Source organism: Chiroxiphia lanceolata, chromosome 2 (genome assembly GCF_009829145.1).
Source record: "Chiroxiphia lanceolata isolate bChiLan1 chromosome 2, bChiLan1.pri, whole genome shotgun sequence".
Lineage (NCBI taxonomy): Eukaryota > Metazoa > Chordata > Aves > Passeriformes > Pipridae > Chiroxiphia > Chiroxiphia lanceolata.
The window spans coordinates 71501188-71519468 of NC_045638.1; the positions used below are offsets into that span (position 1 = coordinate 71501188).

Genomic DNA, 18281 nt, shown 5'->3' on the forward strand with positions numbered 1-18281 from the left:
CTTGAGTCCAAAACATATCTTTTGGAATATTTTGGTATCAACAGATCAAAGTGTAGTGGTTTGGACTTTGTTTTCCCCAGAGGATAAGAAAAGTGGTAGACCCCAAGGGGTGGAAACCCCTGGAAGTTTTGAAATTCTGTCCAATGAGCGCTCCTGCAAAAATGTAAACATACCACAACCAAACGGAAGAGAAGAGTTGTAATTTTGGGTTAGAAGAGGTGGCCATGTTGTGAAAAGCCATGAGGAGAGGGCAGGAGCCCTCTGGGGGGGCCTCTGCCCACCCCCCCCCAGCCCCAGCTGGGGGCTACAGAGACTTGGAACAGTGTTAAGCTGGACTATGTGTCTGTAGCTGTAAGCTGGAGGATGTTTTCCATCGTGAGTGAGCAGAGACAGAGCAGAAGCGGCGGCAGCGTCCAGAGGTTATGGTTAAAAGCCAACGGATAAGACCTAAACCAGAGAAGCAGCAGAAACAGCACGCAGCCAAGGAAGACTCAGAGCTGCTCAAGCCGAGGTAGAGAACCAGCAGCAGAGAACAGAACTAAGTTTCTACAGAGAGAAAGCTTGGGGGTAAGGACTGTAAAACTCCCCTAAACTTCCTTGGAGATCCCTCCAAAAATGGAGGGGGGTGGACTCTTACTGATTAGAAGTCCTAAATGGAGTAAAGGAGCTAAGAAGCTCAGTCGTCCTGAGAGCTCAGCCAGGACGGTGTGTGGAGGTTGACCTTGAGGCCCTCCCTTGCTGCAAGCTACAAAGAAGCTTGCAGCCATCTTTGAGGCAGGGCACAGGAGCTCTGCAAGGGGCTGAGTCCCCCGAAGATAAGGACTGTCGCGAAGACCCCCAGTGCTTCGTGATATGACGTGGTGATAGCGCCCTTGTCCTGGGAAACGCAGCCCACGGAAGACCCCTCGTTGGAGAGAGGAGTGGCCGAGGGGGATACCCCCTCGTGTGTGCTGGCAGAGATCCAGCTATCAGCTGCTGCAAGAAACAGAAGAGAGAGAGAACCTGCTGCCTTAGAAGATGCTGCTGCTTAGTGACTGCTACTCTGAAGAAGCTGCTACCCTGAGAGACTGGAAGGGATCTGTCCTTCTTTCCCTCCTGGATTTTATTTGGAGGGGAGAAGAGATCTGATCCATTGTAAATACTTATGTCATAGTAGAGATAGCTAAGGTTGTGTATAATGTATTGTAGTATTTATTTGTACAGTCACTGTAATATATTCCCTTTCCCCCACTTTGAGTCTGGTTGTGTTTTACCTGGAAGAACCCATCTCACATTGGGTTGAGATGTGGGAGGGGGAATGGAGGTAGAGAATTGGATTTTGGGCTATCTCAAACCATGACACAAAGCCATGGCTCTAACAAACCCTGCCCAGACGCATATTGGATTTCTTTGGATGGCAATGTGATGATTACAGGGCTTTTTTTCCCAGTAAGCACAAGTACGTTGGACTACTGATGGGGTTGAAGCTGAGCATCTATCTCTGATAGAGATTCTCACATTGTCTTCTGGCCTGGAGAAAACAAACAATTGAACTCCCAAGCTCCCTATCGCAGAAACAGAGGCCAAAGCTAATAATAGGTTGAAAAGTGAACAGTTATTCAGCAATCCATGGTGTCGATGTGACCTGAGAATGGCATGACCATTGTTGCTTGAAAAGAACGGGACCCTTAACTATGCGTTTCCACTGACTCCTTTGCTGAACTCAAAGAACAGCCAAAAAACACTGTGATTTGGGTTTTGTCTGTCCCCTGCATGAACAGAGGCCACAATAGCACTGGACTGTATTAATCATCACTACTTTTCACTCCACTCCAAATGTGTTGCCAAATCACTCAAGCCCACCAGAAGACATTTATCCTTCTTGGAGGCTGACACCATCACAAGAGCCACTCCTGATTCTTATTCTACTTTTTTCCTCTGAATGCAGCATGAAATCAAAGCTGTGAAAGTCAGTTGCTTATGCAGAGATCAATAATACAAACAAAGGGAGAAAATAAGTTCACTTTTACCTGATGCTTGGCAAACACTTTAAATATATTTCTCCTCAAGGACAACATGTAAATAAAGAGCTCTTTAATTTTTAATGGTCATTTAAAACCTCTTCAAAAGGAGTACTAAAATGCCTGGGGCTTTTTCTTTTTTGTCTCAAAATTTGAAATATTTATGTGTAACTAACAAAATTCTTCTCCAGGGAAGGGATACAAACATACTCTAATTTTAGGTGTTGTGTCAAAACAAGGCCATGTAACTATACCAGTGCTTCCCATGGAAGCATATTCTTCCACCTCCCAAAACCAAAATTTGTGCTATTTGTTGCAGCAGTATCTGTGAGAAGGCCACTGAAGACAGAGGGAAGAAGCCAAGAGTCCCCTACACTTTTTTTCTTCTGTTTTGCAGGGACTGAAACAGAGCTGTCCACACTGTCTGGAAGCAGTGTAATGTTCAGTTATCCAGAGGATCAGGAGAAGAAAGATATTTTAGGGGCTTTAATGTTTCTATGCCTTACCTACTCACTGCTTGTATTTTAGCATCCATAGCAAATAATCAGGGGCCTGCAGAAGGTAATTTCCTTCATTTCACAAACCCTGATCCATTCCTTGGTTAGACTGACCATGTGTGAGTGGCCTGCATGTCCCACAGAAGCTGCATTACAGAGTCTCCATTATAAGGCTTGCAAGTAAAGGAGAACTTCTGGATTCTTACCCCTCTGTTTTACCATAACTAGTAGCCCCCAATACCAAATCTTGCGATTTTCGCCTTAAAAAGCAGTTTAGAAAGCTCTAAATGATGACAAAGCTTCTAATTTTTTTCCTCCCAAATAAAAAAAGTGTTTTGTTTTTCTAACAATAAAATGAGTTTGATTCATGCCCCTAAACTTTTAGTGTTCGATGAGTCCAATGTGTCTGTTTTCCAAGATACAGAGTGAAAATAGTGATATGCTCTGACTGCTCTGATCTCCAGCAGGAGCAATGAAAAGACTGAACTTGCTCAATACAGAACATCTAGCCAAGATGTAATCGTAAGGAGGAAGGAGTGGCACTTTTCTAAGGACTATTCTTGGGAAAGCAGTACCCCTGAAAGCTAGAAGGTCAGCCTTTCTGACAAGTGCTGACTTCTTACCACTGTGCCACCATGAGGCACAAACAACAGATATATTTCTCCTAAACTTCTGAGACAGTTGTGAAAACAAACCATTTTCAGCTCAGCCTGAGATAATCACTTGAAATGTTAGCCCAAATTAATGTTTTGGAGGTAATAGTGGGAAGTGCCAAGGAACTTATAAATAGTGTGACCGTTTTTGCCTCTAGCACAAGCAGTCATTAGCATTTGGCCAAGGAGGTTATATGACACTGGGTGGCATACTGTCCATTCACAGAACAGAAACATTACTCTGAAAAAGACACACAAGCAGACATCTATCTTTTATTCAAATGAGGGGAAAGGTTTTCCTTGTCCATCCTAAATTTTGCAGGACACTGCTACGTGCGTTTACTTGTCTGTAAGATGTGTATTGTACACCCACTCAAAAGTAACTCACGCTTAGATGTGAAGACAAAAACACACACCGGTTACCAGTGACACACCTTTCCCAGTGCTGGTAGACACAAAGTTCTGGAATGCCATCAAGTCCCGCAGTGTTGTCCCAACTCTTGTTCAGGACATTTGTCTGGTTACTCAGTTGATCTGACTGACCTCAAGTGCTGGGGTCTGTCCTGAGCAGTTTCTCCCTCATGATGAAAACTGCAGCACGAGGCCACACTGCAGGTCTGGAAACTCCTTCATGCCCAAGCAGAGCGTGGGACAGACTACCTCAGAGTAACCCTTTCCCTTATCTGTGCTTACCCTTGGGATCTGCAGCTCAGAAAGTATCCCTTCCCTCACATGCACTGTAGCTCTGGAGTTCGACTCTAAAATTTCAGAGGTAGAACTTGCTATTGGGACTCCACTTTTTGACTGCTTGGATTGGTAGAGAGCCATTAGCCCAGTTTCCAGGGCCTTGGCGCACTTTGGCCATGACAGCCCTCAGCACAAACATGTCTTCTATCAGTGTACTAGTGTCCCTTTAGAGACACTAAAGTGGATTTTTATTCTCCCCCTAGGTATGTCTGGAAGGATTTTTCCTCTAGAATTTGTCACTTCGGGTTACTGTCCTTTAGGTGGCACTATTACCACTTCCAAGAGGGATCATTGCTGGATACGTCTCTGAACAGGACTTGAAACTGGGCCAGGACTGTCACTGTCACTGGGCTAACAAGCCAGAGCAGGCCAGGACCGACCCCAATCAAGGGGAACCCTTCGAGATATTTGCTCTAAAAAATCTTCATGGTATCCTCTTCATAGTACCACTTCAGCTTCTGACAGTTCACTTTGGAGAACACCTCACAGCACAAGGGTTGTATTGGAACGATGAACATCTGACATTAAGGATAAAGTTAATTTACTCCCCTTCAGAATAAATTTGAAGCAGTTCTCAAAGTCAACAAGAGTCATATGTGCACATACGAAGGTCTTAAACCATCTGCTAATTAAATAATAATTAAAAGCCATGCTCCCTACCAGCACTGTAATCATTATTTTTCATAATTAGCTAAATGCTTATGTCAGAACCACTGTTTTAATTTTTTTGCGTCTACTGCCTCAGTTATCACCTGCTTAGGTTGCCTAGGCTTTTCCCGAATATAGCAAATTGGTTTAGCTGGCATTTAAAGGGTCTGTATTAAATACTGCTACATGTTGTGCACTCCTTGATGTCAGTCAAATGAATCTTGCCCATTAAGAACATTTTCAACTAAGAAAGAGAGATGATTCCAGGATATTATTCAGCAGTAGTCCGAAACATCCAGAAAACAAATCCAACAAAACTCAAAGAAAATGGTCATGTAATCTGAAGGTTGCTACAACAAGTGCCTAAAATTGGAAAGCTCTCAAAGAAGTTGCTAGTGTGGTTCAACACTATTACATACGGACACTTCTTTCTTCAGCTAAACATGTCTGTTGGACATGTTTATTGGACATGTCTGTTGCATTGGAGCTTTCCCCAGCTTTGAAGAGGGAACAGGAACAATGTGAGTGAGACAAGAGAGCCACGGCCATGGGCAGACTCCTACCTGCATGTAAAACACTGGTCCTTGGGCTTTTTCTAGGATTCAATCCTGTTCTCGCTGGCTCAGAGCACATTTTCTAACAGAATTTAAGTTTTGGACATTGTTATGGTGTGGGGTAAGGAGAGAGAGAGAGATACTAAAATTTGAACACAGGAGACTAAAAACCTAAAAGACACTCTCTAGTACCAAAATAGGATTGGGCCCTCTGCTGAACAGAGTGGAACTCCAGCTTGACAAATCAACCCCAAACTTCTCTGGAATAAGGCCACACCTTTTTCCTAAATGAGTATTTTTCCTTTGCCAAACCGCAGTTCCACTCAGATCTCAACCATTTTGCCTGCAGGCTTCTCAGAAACACACACAATTGTTATTATTTTTATAGTGTAAGAAGTTTTTTTTCCCATGCTGCCCTAACTCAAAGCCAGCTATCACACTTTTGTTCAAGCTTTCAAACAATAATGTCATCTCAGAAAATGTCTACAGATCGTATTTTCTAATGACACTCAAAAACTTGGGATTTTGTGTCTATGTTGCAAGACAGCCAACTGCCCAGTTACACAACTACTTGAGTAGTCCCAGATTGTCCCATTACATGTAGGCTCTCAACTTTAGCAGCAGTCTCAAGCCTCCCTGGAAGTCTCAGACAAGACAGGCAAGCACCTCAAGCAGAAACTCAGACCTTTGGTTCTTTAAGTAGTCTTCTCAAAGTGCTCACTTGCCTGCATGCACTGGAAATGGAGGCTAAAGCAGCCATACTGCTAACTTAGGCACCACATCTGGGTTCCTGATGGAGAACTGGTAGGCTCACAGTGCCTGTACGTCTCCTCACCCAGGGAAGCCTTTGTTGTCTTTGCCTGGGAGAGGTCTGAAATTCCACAAGTGTATTATTTTTCACCTCCAGGCACTCAAGAGAGGCACTACTGCAATCCCGAGCTGACCTGATAGCACAAAGTACAAAGGAGTTGGGAACATGAGGCACAGGTATGCTTGGCCAGGAAAGATCCCTAAGTTGTTCAGTTCAGGAGGCATTCTCAGGACAGACATAACATGCACCAACAGAATGAGAGCCATCTCAAAGCTCAGTTGCAGCAGCTGCTCTCATTTAAAGCATATCCAGAAGAGATGAAGAAAATATACCAGAGCTTCCAGAATTCCTTTATCAAATTGTGAATGAGGCATGTGATGAAAAATCTCTCCCTAGTGGGCAATGTATAGACAAAGATGAGCAGACAGTGCTCTGCCTTTTTCTGTTTTCCTCTGACTTAAACAAGGATTAATACTCCACAGTCAGCTAAAAAAAAAAAAGAAAAAGATTAGAAATGCCCAGCAAGTCCAGAAATGTCAAGCCTAAAGAAAAATAGAGGCAGAAGATCTCCTGGGAAGTTATTTAAAATATTTAGGACATTTTAAAAATTCCCTCGTTTTTTTCAGTTGAGTGAAGCTCCCCCTGGCAAGATCAGCTCCTTCTTAGGGAACAATGTGAACTGTGGTTGTTTTTTCAAAGGTAACCTTTCCCACAAATATAAAAAAAACCCCAAACTAAATAAAATATTTCAGAATTTGTAAAGACTGATTGAATCTGAGTTTTGTTTTCTTGGTTTTCTTTCTATCATTTAACACAAAGTTTATTCTTGTTTCTTCCAAAAGTAGACAAAAAGACAATCAAGAATATTATCCGAATCTTGAGTCCTACCATTGGTGATTTTCTCAGTTTTTACAAAGTAGTTGGGACACCAGCTTAACCTGGGATGGTATAAAATACATGGGCATCGTGTGAACCAGGCCTGGACCTTACAACCCAGCTACATTTCCCACTAAACAGCTTTTGAAACAAGTAAGACCTACAAGTCTTTCATGGTTGCATTTGTGATCTTAAAATGTATTCATTTTGACTTGAGTTTAGTTAATAAATAAGCTTTGCTAATTACCGACAACATTTTCTTTATGTTCTCTGTACCTAAGGAGTGTAATCTTCTAAATGCTGAGATAATGTTATTCTAACCTCTCCAGGAATTGGCAACTGTAACAGAGACACTCTGCCTGATCCAAGGGGAACGGGAAGAGTAGATAACTTTTCAGAGAAAGAAAATTGTTTCCTTCATCTAACACCTTTGGTTGACTAAATGCATGGATTGTTTTTGCAGTTGCTCACAAGTGTCAATATCTCAGTTACACTTTCTATTCCAGCTGTACTGGTCAGAGACTGAGACTTCACTCTTAAAAACATCCCGAAGCCCCTCTATGCTTGTGACAAATACTTCAGTCAAAATTCTTCCTTTTCCAAGTTCCTAAACTTTTAATTTCAAATATATGGAATCAAATTATTCAACCTAAACAACCGGATGACATCTACAATCAACACATGATTACTTTGGCCACCCAAATCCCAAGCTTGGTGACTTGACAAAGGTGCCAGATTCCCTTTGCCATTGCAGATTTTCCTTCTACGATTCTATGAAATTTTAATTCCCTTTTCATAATAACTGTTGCAAAGAAATTACATGCTTTGGTCCCAAGAACAACTTTTCAGTGACTGTGGAACAACTTTGGGCAATGGACAGATGTAAAGCCGAAGTATCTTTTCAGTGGTAAGAAGTACCCATTGCACTTACCTGCCTGAAAAAGTACTGTGTTGTTATAGCAAAGACATCAAAGCCACAGCTGGCCCTTTTAAGCTCATCTTGAATATTAATTAGTTGCCGGGACTGCTCATCACACTTTTCCTTCAATCTCTGAATGAACTGCTTTTCAGTGTCTCGACCATCTCCTGGTTTGGGGGAGAACCCATTCTTTGGGGTGGTTGGCCTTTGCTTGGGATGTCCTACAAAGGAGAGAAGAAAAGACCATTCAGGTCACTTACTTATATGTATAGACATCATCCTTATATATTTTTTAGACCTTTGGGACTCATCCCTACAAAAGCAAAAATGGTCTGTAGCACTCACACAGAACTTTAAGACTTTCAAAAAAAGCAAGAACACCGTGGCTAGAGGCCAAAGCTCAAAGCTTTTTAGCAGTCATATCACCTCAGGCTCTGAGCCTGAAGGTCTTGTACAAGTTGGGAAGAGCTGTCCTAAGAGTGTATCACCAAGAACTGACGTTAGAGGAAGGAATCACCTCACCTGTGTTAGACATCTACAAGAACAGAAGTCTGCATCTTGATGCGCAATGCTGGGTTCTCTTAAATGGCAGTGAGAGAAATGGGTACTTCCAGGTCAAGATTCCCTTTATCTTATTGTGGATGTGGAAAACAGCTATGTGACATTTATACTCTGCATATGATTTCTTTGTCCACCTGAACCCCATGCTTGGTGACTTGACAGAGGTGCCAGTTTTCCTTTGCCTCTGTAGATTTCCTTTTGCCTCCAAATAGGTCAATGAGGAACCGGAGCTGTCCCTCCCTGAATGCAAACACAGTATGGGTTGCTTGCTATTGGAATATCACAGGTTTTTTTTATCAACAATACTGCAGTCTACCTTGACAGTTCCCCTTGCTCTCACCCTTACAACACATCTAAAGTTGCAGCATTTAACAGATATGTATGCAAGTGCCACCACGTACTGTGTAAGGCTGATGAGTTACATCACTGGCTCTGCATGGCTGCTCTCTCTGCATCATTGGTCACACCAGAATCGCTATATGGTTTGCCAGAAGAAATAGACCCAGACTCTGCCTCCTCTGATGTGCTCCAAGTGGGCTTGAAGCAAGCCCGATCCTGTACAAACATCTGAAAGCACTAGTGTAGCTTGTGTTTAGGATATCAGCTCAAATACAGTGCCACATTCACGTGAATTGCACAAGAACTAAAGCTTGCTCATGGTAAGCCACTGAAGGGCAGTGAGGCTTTTTTCCTAAGTTCATATCCTGCTTGAGTCAGCTATCAGTTTCTTTGGATATACTCAGTTATGAGGATGAAGCAAGAGGAGGCAGTGTTCTGGTAGTGTCAGGCTGCTCAAGCCAGCGCTCGGACAATCTGTTTTGTCTTTACCTTTCCAGCTTTCTGAGAACTCTCCTCTGCAAACATTTATGGCCAGCTGGACATCACCTTTGCACAGCCTACTGATTTTTTTTTTTGCTACCCTCAGTCTCTCCTCAGCTGATATACTGTTTAACTCACTCCTGAATACTGGCCAGGAATCTCTGCCTCTCTTCCACAGATCCTCCCGTTAGTGTCCAGCTGTTAGCCTAGGAACTAAAGTCAGTAAGAAAGGGGGAGAAAATAAGAGTCAGACACCTTAGTCCCATGTGTTACTAGAGATGATGGGTATGGGTCTGGAACATTTCTATGTTAGCAGAAAGGGTCAGGTATGCAAGAATATGAAAAAAAAATGACAGTTTGTAGTTTTACAGTCTGGTAGAATACAGTTCCTGAAAAACAATGCAGAAACAATGTCTCCAACCAGTCTTCAGCAATGAATGTAATAGGGGACAGTCTTCTGCTGTGGATACTACCTATGCCTTTCCTAAAAACCTGAAGAATCCTTCCACAAAGATGCCTCTGATGGTATGATTCTGAGCCAATTTGTAAAGTGGAGTATTGTTCCAGAGGTAATTTTGTCAGATGTGCTTTAGACCTTTTAGATCTTTAAGACCGTGGCCTAAGTGTGCAAATGGATCCTTAGGGTAATTTTACTAGATGAGGCAGGGAAACAGTATGGCTTTGACAGAGCAATACCCCAGGAACTTATTCCTACTTTTTCAGGTCCTCAACTTGTGTGGAGCTATTGGGAGCATATCTTCCAACTTGCCCAACTACGACCTGGCTCCAGACTAAACTTACAGGGATCTAACTCCAGCAGAGATGCTCCCTCATGTCTCCAACTATCTCATGGTACAACTGCAAAGAGCTACAAGTGCAAAACAAACTTTGAAACTCTTTGTGTCCATGACTTGAATTTGCAAAAAAAGAATACCAGGTTTCGCAACATGTAGAGGCTAGTGTCATGCTGCTGCAAGACCTAAGTAGTACAATACAAGGAGTTTCTGTCATTAAGAGAGTTCAGCCAGAGAGTTCAACTATTGCCCTTTATCCATTTTTTTGTCAGTTAAACCCTGTGAATATTTTTTTGCAGGAACGGTATTTTCTTACAGATTCTTCTGTTCATGTCAAAGGGCTCTTAACTGGGCAGTAGGTAATATCGCAAAATAAGAAATTCATAAAGCCAACACCCATAAATATCTGTCTTTTTAGAATAAAAATCTTGGGTAGTGTAAGCAGCACAATGATGTTACAACAGAAAGCTTAGGGAGAAGCGTAGAGGAAAGTCCTTGAAATCAGTCCAGTTTTAATTAAAACAGAAACCGATCAGGTTGTTTTGTCTTATATCTTTCTAGCCTTCCTGTTCACTGGAAGATTTGAAGTGCACATCTCTGTGTTGTCCTTGTCAGTATTATAAGCTGCCCTTCTAAATTAAACAGTGCTATTCTCCTCAGGGATAAATCTGAATTTCTCGGTTCATTTGGGTCTGAAAGGCAGCTTACTAAGCTTATTCTGCCATTGATGTCTCTCTTCTGTTGCTCTACACAAAACAGGGTATATATTAATGATGCTGGCCCTGATCCTGAATGTCCTTTTTGCTGATGGTGGGACCAGGGGGGCAGACCCAGTGTACGCTGAAATCACTGAACCTCTTTGATCTGCTTCAAAACTCCCAAGTCTTTTTTATCTACCTGAGTGTTTGAACCAAGAAGACATAACAAGTCTATACTCATAATTAATACAGTCCATGAGGACTTAGATGGGGAATGCAATTTATTTGCCTTTTAACTGTCCAATTTCTGACATTCTGGTAAGGAAAGTGAAAAAATTACTTTGAAACAATTAATATCAATCAGCCTGTACAATGACAGATGTCAGAAAAAGGTAGCACTGTCCTAAATAGAGTGGAAGGAGAGCACCTGCATCCAGGGACACCTGCTCCTAGACAAAGATTTCAGGGGTGGTAATGCATCAATAGATAAAATTGAGATCCCTAAAAGTCTCTGCATCTCAAAACTCCCTTGCAAGTCTTCAGGAGGACTGATTCAAATCCTAAAGATTAGATTTGAGCCTAAAAAAAGGTGTATGACAGTCAAAAACCAGCACTAATTAAAAGGAACTGAATGTGAGGACACCAGTAACAGAGGAAAAACAATCTAACAACAGCACTCAGAAATTTTAGAGCCTGTTCATGGCCAGATGTAGCTGTGGTGGAGTTACCTGTGAGAAACATGCTCTCTCATCAAAACGTGGAAATGATGCAGGAGTTTGTGATCCTGATGGAGGAAAGCCTGTGTTATTGCCCTTGGCACTAGCTACACTCACTCTGTCCAATGGCTGCTTTGACTATTTTTGAAATTGTTACGTAGGTGAAAAAATTGTCTGTCTTTATTGCTTTGTTATTGCTGTTGTTATTTTAAAGAATGCCAAAGGCTACTCTAGAAAAATAAGTGAAGATGAGGTTTATTTTCCTACTTGATCCTTACAGTGATAAACATCTTTAGATTCTCTTAATTTCAGACAATCAAGCTGAACAAATTCTAAATCAGTCTGATGGATAGAGGTCAGTTACTCAACCTCTCATGAGAATGAAGAAATCTTTGAGGCCTCATGAATTGGATACGCCAAATATTTAAGCCTTGAAAATCATTAAGTCATCCGTGGAAATGCAGGTCTCCTTGACAAGACAAATATACAGTACAAATATGCCACTCTTCCATTTTGCTTTTTAATTCTCAAAGAAGCAAATCAGCTGTGCTATAACATGCTGCTACAGCCACAATCAGTGCTGATGCTTAAACTGGACTCTGACCGTTACAAACACTGGTGAGGTTCTGGTCTGGCACTCTGCAACAGATTCTTCTCTGGATCTCTCTTGGTGATCTCATCAGGTGAAAAATAGTCTGTAAATTATATGATTCAGAGGACATCATTAAGTTCACCTTTTTACTCTAATATCTTTGTAAGGAGAAGAATTGTGGGTCCTGCTGGTGCCCGAGAAGATTAAATTTAACCTTCCATTTTCTTGATTTTGTTGGTTGAGAAGGAGAAGAATAGGGACTGAGTTTAGTAAACATGAAGAGAGTCCTGATGCAAGTCATAGGAGCTGAAGAGCTGTTCTACATGCTTTATATTTTATCAAATAAAGCAACGTGGGGTTCTACCCCAATAATTATATCTCGCATATCATATAGCCGCAGAGATGACATTTTAAGTATCCAAGTAGAGTCTGAAAAATGAGGCAACAGAAGATAAACTTCAAGCACAATGAAATTAGTGGGGCCATGCACGCTCATTTCAGAAGCATTTACATCAACCAAAGACCAGACTCACAAAAGCCTTTAGGCACCTTATACATTTGTCAATGTACACTTAGACATAAAGAGAAACAAGTTATCCTCATTTTAGTAAACAAATAAAGGTATTATTCAGAAATGCTAAAACCATGTGGTTTGCCCAGTATTGAAGGGCAAATTGACAATGTCCCAATAGCACTTTGAAGATCATTTCTATAGATAATCCCTTTTCCAATTATGTGTAGAAATAGCCCAGGAAATTTAATGCCTCTGCATAAAAGTAAGAGTAGATTCTGAGTAATATACTATCACTCCAGGCAATTGTGTGAGGTGTCTTATTTCACTATATCTATCTGTTCTCTTTTTATATAAGAAAATTGTAATGATAAAAAAATATTCTCATGCCCTTAAACATGTAATAGCAACAACTCTTTGTTTTGAAGCAGAGATGATTGCATGGTTGTAACAAAGAAACAAAAGTCTATTCAGCTCATGCATTGGTATGATAAAGCCTGCTGTACTCAAAGCCAGCTTTACGAACCTTGGACACAATCAAACCTCACTTAGCAATAGTAGGTCTCAGATTTGAGTGTGTTAACAACGGATGCAAAGTCAACAAGTCTAAATCTTCCCTGAAGATTAGATTCCCCTGCTTTTGGGTTCATAAATACCTGGTGAATGGAGCTTTGTGGTTGTTACTGCTGATTTCTTAGGGGATGACACAGCTGGTCTGTTAGCATCCTGATCTTTTTGTACTTCTTTCTTCACACCTGCTTTAGAAAAAAAAAAAAAAGTTAGAAAGATATCTGTTTTATAATTCTGTTCACAATTGTGCAGAGCTATGTCACTGAGATACATACCAAAATGGCAAAATACAAGTATTTCTTCAATACACACCCTAGACTTCACACAGAATGATGCTACACAGCACTTCAGTGTTGGATGCCAACCTGCCACAGCTGCAAACACGGCTGCGTACATGTGGTTGAGCTGACATACACAGCACTAAAGAAGGACGAAAGAAGGCCTTACATACCACCTTAGTTTTTCAGTCATCTGCACAGTGACAAATGCCACTAAGGCACAAATAGCTACATGGGTAGCCCACCCTATCTTTTCTGAGTTCAATGCCCTGTCCCTTTACCTTGCTGTACATCCTCATTCTGGGCTGCAGGAGAAGTTGACTGAAGTTACCTGCAGGTCCTTGCTCTATCAAATTTTTCCAAGGTTAAGAAACTGCCTTTTCTGGTGACCAGCTTTCCCAAGACGGTCTCATACAGGCAGAAGATAGGCTTGAACCAGAAGCAGGCAGGACATGTCAGAGTTGTGCTGGATGTGGCCGCCCAGACACAGGAGAGTGGGTTTCTGCCTGTGCAATAAGTCAGGCAGGGACAGACATGTGCAGCACATTCAGTGCACAAACCTACAAGACACTGTGCCAATTCGGGATTCAACAGGGCACGGAATTTTTCAGAGAGGCAACTCTGTCTGTTATTATTCCTTCTACCACTGGCGCTCTCTGGGTAGGGCCTCGGGAGGGTCTGTCAGTTGTCAAAGTTATGCGGTCACTGACTGCCTCTTGTACCAGGGAGATACCACTTCATCTGAACGCCAGAGCGGCCACCCAAGTTCAGCTCACCCTTCCTGCCCACCCACAACTCCCATCAAAATAGCTGTGGGGATCATGCTGAGTGCAGTAATGTGAAGTCCTGCCCTGCTTGTTTGACCATGGTGTGACAGTCACAACCACAGTATTTCAAGTAGAAAACATTCATCAAAGAAGTAAGAAGAAAGAGCAATAAAAAACAACCCCCTGAGACATTAATGTATTTTCCTGTTTGCTTTTCTCTTTTTTACCATTATTGTTTGTTGAGGGTTTAATTTTAGCCTGAAGGACTGTGTCACAGCCCCTAGATACACATGAAAAATAGAGAGATCTAAAGGCAAATGATTTGTCATAAAGGAAAAATAAAGCTTGCCTTATTAATTTTCCCTTCTCTCATGAGTATGTTCACAGACATCTTATAGGAAAATGTCCCACAGAATCTGAAGTATCTGAAGCAGGAAAAACAAAATTGTATTTTCTTGGTGATGCCTAATGACAGTGGTAGTCCAAAAGTTAGCACTATCTTCCATTTTGTTTAATGTAAATGTGACCTATCTATTTCAGCAGTGGAAAAAAGTTATAATTTTATATGGGGATCATAATCTTCAGGGACACTTTCTGGATTACTAGTTTCTGCTCCCTCCAAAGCCACAGCTAGTCATAATTGCAGTATTAGGTTTATTTCTGATGCATCATTCACACTTCCACTTCGGTCTGCATCAGGACTTGCAAGCAGTGAGCTGCAGACGCAGCATTTGACATGCACCAGAAGCTGAGCTTCATAATTTCCGTCATTTAATTGCAGAGTGCTTCTGCAAAGAGCACATGCACCTGCACAAGCCTTGTGTCCAACTGTTTGTGGGAGGGTGGCATGGGACAAGGTCTAAAACCCTCTTTGACTCTCTTCCACTATTCATAGGCAAATAACACCATTAGTTGTCAGGGGCTGGTAAAGACTGAACTCTTCCTCATACCTTTACTTTTGTCCATCTCCATTTTCTCTTCTGTTTATAAAGTCAACTTGTTGATTCTCATTTGGGATTAATACTTTTCACAATGAAGTGACTGAAGATATAAATTACCCATGTCTGCCACCTATTGCACTGTACTTTACTACTGAGCAGGACATAAAATAAGTTTATGGCTGTGAAAGCAACCTGAGATGGGAGCTGTGAGACAAAACCAGAGCTTGTTTTATAAGGCATAGTTTATGTAGTTACAGATTCAAGCATTACTTTTTCATGGTAATGAGGCTTTGGCTTTTCTGTCGCTTTCAAAACAAAAATATGATGCACAATTGGGCCATAGACCGAGTTCCTCCATAAATTTTGCTACGGCAAACACAGACAATGGTAAAGGAAAGTGTGTGCTTTCCTTATGCTTTCAGCAGCAAAGGGTATGTAAACAATTAACTACTTTTGTTTTTGAGACATTTTCAATGGGAACACCTGAGAAATTTTTTCAGGCTCCCCCCAAACCCCAGCCTTAATCACAAAGCGAGGAACAATTCCCCAGTTAGAGCTTGGTTGAAAGAAAACAGAGCAAAGTAGCAGAGAAGCCCAGAGAACACCATTGTTTTGCAGAGGGCAAGGCAGGGTCTGCAGAGAGCAGTGATAGTTGCACGTGGGTAGAGATGGTGCTGACCAGCAGGGGCAGCTGCATGAGAGACATCAGCTTCAGAAGGTGGGAGATCAGCAGAGAGAAGGTGCAAATAGATATCTTGAAAAGGACAGATAAGTAGGATTAATAACAAGGAGGGGGAAATGAGGATAACTGCCCTCCTTCAGTTTACCAGACAAGGAGAGCTCCTAAGGTCTGGTAGGGTGGCAGTGCAATGACTGGGCAAGTGAGGAGGAGTTGTGAAGCAAGGAAAGAGCCAGTGCCTAGCACATTCTTGCTGGGAAAAGGCCAAGGAGAGGGATACATGGAGCTAATAATCATTCAACTTCTCCTTCATAAGTAGAAGGGCCCTGGTGTCCTCTGGCCCTCCTTAGAGGAGAGGGATTTAGAAAGCACACAGCAGGCAAAAGAAAGGATGGTCTGCAGGAGTAAACTGTTATCATTCTGCTAAACTCATCACCCACAGGGAAATTTTAGGGGAATAACCATCCCTAGCATCTGATCTCAAGGAAGAGCTTGTGCTGAACACTTTTCTAAAAATGGGGATTCTTCTTCTCTTGTCTTTTGAAACAATGGCTGCTAGTTGGTTAAAAGACAAACATTCAGAGAACATGTTGATTTCAAGTGAATCCTCTGCAGGGAAAATTAATGTTTATATTACAACTATTTGGGCTCAGATTTTGTCATTTCACAGAAGTATAGAATTTCAGGTTTAAAAAATCTGAGAGAGAGTATTGGTGCAATGATCAGCATTATATGCAGGACCACAGGGTATGGCACAGCAAGAGGTTATATAGTCTGATCTTTTCTAGCTTGGAGTGCACTAGAAATAACTCAAAGTCTAAAATGCACACAAAAAGTCTGATGCTCCACAGTAACTCGGGAAACAAGACAAACATTTTAGTTGTTATTACAGGCCTGAATGCATGTAAAACCTCAAATAATACTCCATCAAATGTATTTTGAAATGTCAAAAGGTGTTGTGCATGCAATCATAAAATGAAATAAAAAAATACAAAAAATGCAATTACAAGAGGAAATAAGGCATCATGAGTGTGTATTTCTTGAACTTGCACAGTGTTTGAATTTTCTTCTCAATTCATCTTTTAAAATGTATATTAACTCTGATCTGGAAGAAAATTTATTTCAAACTCTTAGTGTTATTGCCCACAGACTTGATATATGAAATTCCAATTAGCTCTGTGTTAAATGCCTGTATATTAGCTTTATTCCTTCTGGCTGCATACTCAGGGCTCTTAGTAGATAACCTCCCAGCAAAAAGTTCCTGGCAGAGCAAGAACTACCACTAACTTCCAGGCCTCCTGGAACAGCTTCCAAGGCTCTGCCAAACCCCTCCACTACAGGAGCTCATGCAGCAAGAAGTTGTCTCTCTGGTAGCCGGTAATCAAAGCCACAAACTATTAATTTTTACATGAATCTACATTCCATTTAATGTTACCAATCCCCCAATATTTCATGTCTTTTAAAAGCTATATTTGTGTAAAGAAATGGATATTTCAGGTCATAAGATAACTTTGAGCATAAATATTCGCTCATCTTGTCTACTAGTATGCTTGCAGCATTTGCTTCTGAAAAATGCATCCAGATGCACAGTTCTATAAAGGTACTTACATTTCCTAATTAAAACACACAGCCTGCTCCAAAAAAACCAGAAGGAGGAAATGCAAAATAATTAGAAATACAAGGCAAAACATTCCAGAAATCACTTGGAAAAACTGCAGACAAACAAAGCCATTTCTCCATTCTCACAGCACTGCTGAATGCTAGTCTAGGAATCAGAGCAAAATACACTTTATCTCAGACATCTTCTCAAATGCTGCTGCAGAATCAGCACTTGTATTTGCCTGTAGCTTTCTGAGTCTTCAAAAGCCAGTATGGTGGGATAGGCTTCAATTTGCTTTCACACTTCAGACTGAAAACATGCTAACAAATTGCACATTGAGTATTTATTCAAAACAAATCCTAGCATGCTGTAGACATCATTAACAATTCAGTGGGACTGACTACATTCAGATGGATTCCAGCTGTTCTCCGGAGTATTTTATAAGTTAACTAATGCAGTCTACAAGTTTAAAAAAAAGAAGGGTTTGCAGTCACTCATAGACAGAGAGAGCCACTTTGAGCTTTCTTCTGCCCTTCCCCCTGATACCCACGACTAGTCATGTCCTTGGTGAGTAATAACATATCTCTGCATGCATTGTTTGAGACAAAATGAGTAAAGCTGGAAATACGACGGATTCTGTAGAATATGAGCAGCCTAATTCTCTCTAGAGACTCTCTCCTTCCTGTGATCTATGAGACACTGAATAAATAAGTAGATGTAGAAGACTATGTATTTATTGAAGTAGAAACTGCTAACACTTGTGCTTTCAAATTTAAAGTCAATCTGACGAGAAAAAAAGGACAACTACTATTTCATTGTCTCAGCTGAAAGTGATTGTTTTCCATCTTTTAAAAAGAAAAATCTCTTTATCTGGTATTAAAAAAAAAAAAAAAAAAGAAGGAAAAAACCCTCCTCACAAAACGAATCATTCTTTGGAATAGAAAATCTCAGGGTAATTCAGAACATCCAACCCTAGCTGAAGAGTTAAAACAACTACTCCTTCTCTTTCTGCCATTTTACATGGATCTCACGGCACGTTATTCTTCCTCA

The 18281-nt window shown here is 41.2% G+C and overlaps 1 protein-coding gene across 6 annotated transcripts in view; it reads right to left on the bottom strand.

Annotated features, from left to right (window-relative positions):
- The window catches only part of MTUS2 (microtubule associated scaffold protein 2), a 253012-nt gene that overhangs the window by 44434 nt on the left and 190297 nt on the right, over positions 1-18281 (bottom strand). For 5 of the 6 annotated variants that reach the window (XM_032680343.1, XM_032680342.1, XM_032680341.1 and 2 more), the window contains 2 exons: positions 13053-13154; positions 7718-7926 (listed from right to left, as the gene is read on the bottom strand). In XM_032680343.1, the coding sequence (XP_032536234.1) occupies positions 7718-7926; positions 13053-13154 (311 nt within the window). The remainder of the gene's footprint in view (positions 1-7717; positions 7927-13052; positions 13155-18281) is intronic. The other variant, XM_032680345.1, reaches the window with a different exon arrangement.